Source organism: Equus quagga, chromosome 14, assembly GCF_021613505.1.
Source record: "Equus quagga isolate Etosha38 chromosome 14, UCLA_HA_Equagga_1.0, whole genome shotgun sequence".
Lineage (NCBI taxonomy): Eukaryota > Metazoa > Chordata > Mammalia > Perissodactyla > Equidae > Equus > Equus quagga.
The window spans coordinates 93,686,537-93,693,542 of record NC_060280.1 but is presented as its reverse complement, the minus strand read 5'-3'; the positions used below and the strand labels follow the sequence as shown (position 1 = coordinate 93,693,542).

The following is a 7,006-nucleotide window of genomic DNA, read 5'->3' as shown; positions in this document are numbered from 1 at the left end:
CTCCTCCCTGCTCCCCCTCCTCCCTCCATCCCGCGACTCCTCCCTGCCCCCCCTCCCCCCCCCATCCCGCGACTCCTCCCTGCTCCCCCTCCTCCCTCCATCCCCTGGCAGGACGGGCTCCAGAACCCACATGAAATGACACTATGGCGGCTCTTGTTAAGAAATTATTAAGAATTTCCAGACGGGAACAGCAGAGCTGTCTGAGTGGGGGACCCCGTGCAGGTCGCATAGCAGGGTCTGGGACAAAGGGCCGCGGGGCCAATGAAGCGCCTCCCCCAAGGGCTCCAGGCTGAGCACAGCTCCGCTGACCTGGAGGACGCTGGAGGAACCCCACCCCGGGAGCCACATGTGGGGCCACCTCCCACCTAATCAGGCTGGTGTGACTCATATCCATAAACGGGGGAGGGTCAGGGTGTCCCTGTAGGTGACAAGTGACGATAATGATATCAGACTGGCAGACTCCACCACGTGCTTATTCCCTGCATGGCACAGTGCTGGTCTCTTACTTTTATCATCCATTCATCTGGTTCGTGTAACCACCCCCTGTGGTGAGCATCATTACGATCCCACTTTGGAGATGAGGAAACTGCAGCTCAGAGAGGTTCATTAACTTGCGTAAGGTCACACAGCACCAGGATCTGAACTCAAGTTGCAGCCCTAGTGCTAAAACCGCTTTGCAATGGAGAAGGCAGTAGGGAGCTGCTGGGGGGCGGTGGCTTGTGGTGAGGCTGTCCCGGCGACACTGTTTTATAAGGAGGAGGCAACTTCCCGGTGTCCCCAGCCTGCCTGAATGAGGCCAGCAAGCAGCCCAGCGAAGCAGTGCTCCCAAAGGATCCGCAGGGGTGTACGGAGTCGGGGGACAGCTGCTTCTGTCCATCCAGCATCTCTCTGCAGGGACCACCCCTTACTGACCCTGTGGATGTGGGCTGACCCACCCTTGACCCCACGCAGGACTCCGCCAATCAGAGTATTTGTTCCTCCGGCCATAGTGACTGGCTCAGGGATGATCATCTGACCCAAGCTGGGCCAACAAGCAGCAGTCCTGGGTCACTGGGTCCTCTCTTTGGGGTGGGGGGCTGGGAGCGTGGAGCTAATGGGGGAATCTCCTGAGAACACAGTTGATGTGGAAGAAAACAAACGGAGGGGCAGAGAGAGAGAGTGAGCCCTGAGAACGTTGTACAAGCTCCTGGATCCAGCTGAACCTGAAGCCACACTACTCCACACACATTTTAGCTACGTAGACCAACGACTTCTCTTTCTCACTAGAACCAGTTTGAGTTGGATCAGCTTCTTGTAATCACAAACAAGGATGATTCTAGTCCCTCCGTGCTCCTCTTTCCTGTAAAGGCTCAATAAATCCCTACCAGCAGGCTCTGGGCCCCCGCGGTGTTACGGGCTGGAGAAACGAGATCAAGGTCCCCACAAAGAGAAAAGCCAAAGCAAGACTTTCACAGATTCCGCTGGTGTTGGTCCCCAAAGTCGAGGGCCCGGTTCCTCCCCCGTCCACCCCGGGGAGCCCAATACCTCGGAGGACAGTGAGCTTGGCATGGACCGTGATCTCCCCGACCGAGTTCTGGGCCACACACTCGTACACGTTCTCGTCCCGGGGTGTCCGTAGCGGCTGGATCCTCAGCACGGCCCCTGCGCTCCCATCAAACTCGATCGTCTGCCATGGGCAAGGGAGAAAGGTCGGGGTGAGGCCGGGGTCTGGGGGGTGCCGGGAGGAGCCGGGGGCTGCAGGCACGTGTGTGTGGATGTCCCGTGTAAACGCACTGGAGGCAGAAATGGGTGTGAACAAGGACAGGGCAGTGTGTATGTGGGTGTGTGACATGCACGCCAAGTCCGTGTGACAGGCGTGTGATGGCACGTTGGATGTGGAAATGTGTGTGTCTGACCACATGCGCGTGCACGGAGTCATCAGCTCCCTCCTGTGTGCGGTGGTGGGAGGGCGAGCTACGATTCAGAGAGGGCAAGGCCTTGCTTGAGGCCACACAGCACAGAGGCAGCAGAGCAAGCCACCTTCACAGAGCAGGGTCCTCACTGGGAGGCCACACGGCAGGGAGAGGGTGGGACGAGGGCCCTGGCTGCCCATGTGACATCGGGGGGACGTTTCGGTGACATCTTCTGTGGCTAAGCTGCCGTGGCCCCGTCCTGGGGGGGCGCTGGCCCCGGGCCGCCTCCCCTCGCCCCCAACTCACCTCAAAGCGCTGCGAGTTGACCTTCTTGCCCTTCTTGTTCCAGGTCACCCGTGGCTTGGGGTCGCCCGTGGCCTGACACACGAAGGAGGCCACGCCCCCCGACACGCCGATCTGGTCCTTGGGCTCTCTGATGAACCTGGGGGGCTCTGGGGACACAGCAGGAAGACGAGGGGCTCGGAGGGGCCGGGGCGTGTGGCCGGGACCCCACGGGGCCACATGGACAGGCCCTCCATCCCGTCTGACCACGGAGGTACCACGTGGGCCCGACGGGGGGGCTGGAGAGAGAAGGAGCGAGGGGGACAGACGCTACCGCTGGACAACGCCCTCCCTCAGGGCACCTGGGGGACCCCAGGGCCTGCACAGCCCTCCACGGCTGCCACCTGGATGCAAGAGCCACACACGCTCACACGTGGACACGCCCGCTCGGACCCAGTGCTGCAAGGGATGCTGGGAGCGGAGGACTGCCCTCCCCCGAGGCTCTGGGGTCCCCCAATCCAGCAGGTGGAGGCCCCCAGGGATGGCCCGCCAAAGCCTGGCCTTGAAAAGACTCGGGAGGAGAAACCGAGGCACAAAACAGGGGATGACCAAGGGCTATCTGTGGGAGGGGTCCGGACTCAAGGGGTCGGGGCTGAGGCAGGAGCTCAGAAAGGCTGATGGGGTCTCCGACGCCGAAGAGGCTGACATCTGTGACAGAAAGCACTTATGGAACGCCTAGTGTATGCAGGTGGCGTGCGTGAGAGGCGGAGGCATCATAATCCCCATTTTACACATGGGGAAACTGAGGCACAGACCAGATAAGGCAGTTGCTTCGGACACATGCAGCCAGCCAGGGGCTGAGCCGGGATGCAAACCGGGCGGGTGGGCTCCTGCTCCCACGTTCTTGGCCCCTCACGATGATCTGATGTACGAAGTGTCTCCAAGAAGTTCCCAAGGGGGAGCCACTGTGTCTTCAACACCCCGGGCAGCCCCAGCTCTGCACCGGGGACAGGACACAGGATCCGAGCTCAGGGACATTGTTTCCTTTTTATTGACTTTTCACGGTAATCTTTCAACCCCCCAGAGGGGTCCTGGATGTCCCTAATGCTACAATGTATCCCCTCGATGATGATCCAGTTACTTCTGAGATTCTTATCAACAGCCTCAGGGCTGCAACATACTTACAAGGTCCTGGGGAAACAACCCAGGTTTCAAGTCTGGGTGCCCTCGGGCCCCAATTTCTCTCCTTCCTGGCTCAGGATGGGCTTTGAACACAACCAAGTTCCTGTCCCAGTGGGCCTGAGCCTCACCTCCCTCATTCAAGGCGCTGCTCCTATTGATATGACCATATGTGTCTACACTGGCTCTCTCTCTCTTGAAAATTGGTAGACCCACTGTGCGCAGGCATGGGTTCAGCTCCTGTGGATCCCGCTGAGGCAGTAACTATTAATCCCATTGTATGGATGAGATTGTACAGGTTCAGGAGGGTTAACCAGCCTGCGCGACGTCACACAGCTCAGAAATGACGGCACTGGGATTTGCACCCGGGTCCCTCGGTCCACAAGCCCCTATCTTCCCACCTCCAGGCTTTGAGCCGACTCAGATGTTTTGTTCCCGGGCTGGGCCCACCTCCCTGGCTCTGACTGCCTCAGGAATCGTGACCGGGGCCATCTGTGTCCCCAGCCAAGGCCACGGGGGCTGGGTCAGGAATCTTACTTCTGGGAAAAGCCTCTCTGGGGAGCCGCTGGAAGGGAGGGCAGGAGCAGCCGCGGGAAGCCTCGGCCAGCTGGTTACGACTCGGAGCTGGGGACACACCCCCGGCGCCCTCCAATCCGGGGAACGGGACCCAACGGGAGCCTGCGCCGGCCCCCCCTCCTCCCTTAATCTGGCAGCTTCGACCTCAGCGCTGCCAGCGCCGCCCCCAGGGAGCCTTCCTGGATTGCCACAGGGCTGGCTCCGGAGCTCATGTCCCCACCGCTGGCTGGGGGACCCCCATCCTGGCCCTGATCACGCGGGGCTGAAACACCCAGTTACGTGCCGCTCAGCAGCCCCCGCTCTGCATCCGGGCGACCCTTGAACACGGGGCCCGGGGAAGCTGCCCGCCGGCCCCCCGGCCCCCTCTCTGCGTGGCAGCCGCCTTCCCGGCCCGTCTGCAGGCAGCTCTGGGGGCCCAGCCAGCCTGGAAGAACTTTCTGGTGCAGCCCCCCCGAGAAAATCAGCATCTCGCGGGCGCTCGGATCCCCTCGTGTGGACAAAGCTGCCCCTCGTCTTCTTGACACGAGAAAGACACACGGGGGGGCGGCCACTGCGAGCGCTCATTGGGTGCCAGGCCTGGTGGGGCTCAGCGCTGTTCCTACAGCCGTGTCCCAGAGTGGCAAACCGAGGCTCAGAAAGGGTGGGTGACCTGCGCAGGGTCGCCCAGCTCATAATGGGCGGAGCTAGGATCCCAAAGCAGTCCCACCCGGCTCCCGAGTCCTGCCGATAGCAGGCCCCACAAACGGGTCTTCATTGCCGAGAGCCCCCGGGCATCCCCGTTTCTTAGACGAAGAGACTGAGGGTCAGAGTGGTGATGCCAACAGCATGCAGGCTGGAGAGGCTTGGCCCGATTTCTGTTTTTCCATTTTCAGATTCTGCAGAGAGGAATCCAGGGCCAGAGCTGGCGACCCACCCATCGTCCCCGCCAGCCCCGCCCAGGCCGGCCCCACGGCATCCTGGGAAGGCCCCACGGGACCAGGAGTCGATTCGAGAGTCAAAATCGCTCCTCTTGCCTGATGGACACTTCGGTCACCCGCCCAGGGCTCTCTGTGGCCTGAAGGTCCCCACCCCACATGGCTCCCTGACAACTCGGGCCACTTCCTGAAGCCGGCAATGCCGGTCATGGTGCCCACTGTCCCCCTGCTAAACAGAGCCCTGGACCAGCTCGCCCCTCCGCCCTGGCCCCCGGCTCCTGCCCCCCACAGTCTGTCCTCCCCGAAGCCCCCACCAGAGGGCGCCCGGGAGCCCCTGAGCCAGGCCCGCCTCCTCCCCTGGAAGCCCTCCAGGCTCCCCTCCCTCGGGGGAGAAGCCGAGTCCTCCCCGTGGCGCCCCACGACCTGCCCCGTCCCCTCCCCGCCCTCCCTCCTCCCTCTCTCTCCCTCCTCCCTCAGCTCCAGCCACATGACCTCCTCACTGTTCCTCCCACATGCCTGCCCCAGGGCCTTTGCATGGGCTGTGCCCTCCGTGTGGGACACTCTTCCCCCAGATACCAATGAGGTGCCCACTCCTCGGCTCCTTTAGGTCTCTGCTGAGATGCCACCTCCTCACTACGACCTTTCCTGATGCCCTTCCCCTCATTAACACGCAGCCCCCAACCCTCCCCTCGCGCCCGCATCTCCCTTCCTGGCGCCCTGGCACACCCACCGTCTGACACACCGAGTGTCTCTCCCTCGCTAGATCATCAGCTCCGTGGGGGGTGGGATCTTTATTCCGTCCCCCAACCTAAACGGGCGCCTGGCACACAGTCGGTGCTTATGAGAAACCCGCTGAGTGAACGGGAGCCAGACCCGCCGGCTGGGGTCGCAGGACGGAACCAGGATTCAAACCTGGGCCAGGGAGCCTCCAGACTCTGTGATCTCCGTCCACTCATCACAATGGCACCTCTGCAGCCTCAGTTTCCCCACCCGTAATGGGGGGCAGGCTCAGCTCCCTCGCGCCCATGGCTGGTCATTCGCACCGTGAAGGTGGCAAAGTCAATAAATCCTCAACTGGCACAAGGCTCACCGGCGGCTCTCGCCGGAGACATTTTTGTCTGGGGACGTCTGTGGCTGTCACACTGGGGGGGCTCCTGGCATCGAGTGGGTGGGGACAGAGATGCTGCTCAGCCCCCCACAGCGCCCAGGACGGCCCCCCAGAGAGAGGACCCGGCCGATGTCACAGTGCCGAGGGGGAGAGACTCTGCGTTAAATGAATGAAAGCAAAGCTGAAAATGATCCTCAGGCCCTGTGGCCACGGGGAATGGAACCCAGAGAGACTCGGGCCCTGGGGGGCGGCCGGACAGACCCCGGCCCCACCATCCCGGACACCGGCCCGGATGCAGTGCGGCCTGACAGTCGGGCACCCGGGCTCCGGGGTCAGGCAGCCTGGGTTCCATCTCAGTGTGGCCACCTCCTGGCTGCCATGTAACCACACTGTGCCTCAGTTTCCCCATCTGTACAAGGGGGATGAGGATGATGGCCTCCGTCTCAACAGGCTGTGGCGGTCGATCCGAATGTGTCAGGCATTTGCTCAAAAACAACATGAAAACAAGAAAAAGCAGGAATGGACGAAGCAGGCGTGTGTGCCCTGGGGTTCCTGCCCAGCGGCAATAATAACTCTGCCAGAGTAACGTGGGATTGTGGGCCTACTACGTGCAGGGGCTTCCAAGTGTCCTTGTCACAAGAATGCTGGGATGTGGGTGGTGTGATGAATCACATTCAGTCGAGGTGGAAATAGCACAGAGAGGCTGAATCACTAGCTCGAGGTCACACAGCAGGCTGGTAGCAAAGCTGGGATTCAAATCCAGCCTACACTGCAGATTCAGTTTCTTTTCCTGCTGGTCTGACCCTCTCTGTCCCCGTGGGCCGGACCAAAGCGTCTCTGGGGCCCCTCATTGGGGGGTAGGTCTTGGCACCAGGCCCAGCATGGACTGTCATCCTCTTCACGTTACTGCCAGACACGCAGCCTCACCACCTCCAAACCACACCAATCTCTTTCTTCTCCAGGCCTTTCCACGGGCAGACTCCTACACACCCATAAAACCCCAGCTCCAATGCCCTCTCTTCCAAGAAGCCTCTCCTGGCTCTGGATGCGAAAAT

The 7,006-nt window shown here is 61.5% G+C and overlaps 1 protein-coding gene across 4 annotated transcripts in view; it reads right to left on the bottom strand.

Annotated features, from left to right (window-relative positions):
* Positions 1 to 7,006, bottom strand: part of PTPRS (protein tyrosine phosphatase receptor type S) — a 66,240-nt gene that overhangs the window by 52,532 nt on the left and 6,702 nt on the right. For all 4 annotated transcript variants that reach the window (XM_046685362.1, XM_046685364.1, XM_046685363.1 and 1 more), the window contains exons 3-4: positions 2,199 to 2,344; positions 1,525 to 1,666 (exon numbers count right to left, since the gene is read on the bottom strand). In XM_046685362.1, the coding sequence (XP_046541318.1) occupies positions 1,525 to 1,666; positions 2,199 to 2,344 (288 nt within the window). The remainder of the gene's footprint in view (positions 1 to 1,524; positions 1,667 to 2,198; positions 2,345 to 7,006) is intronic.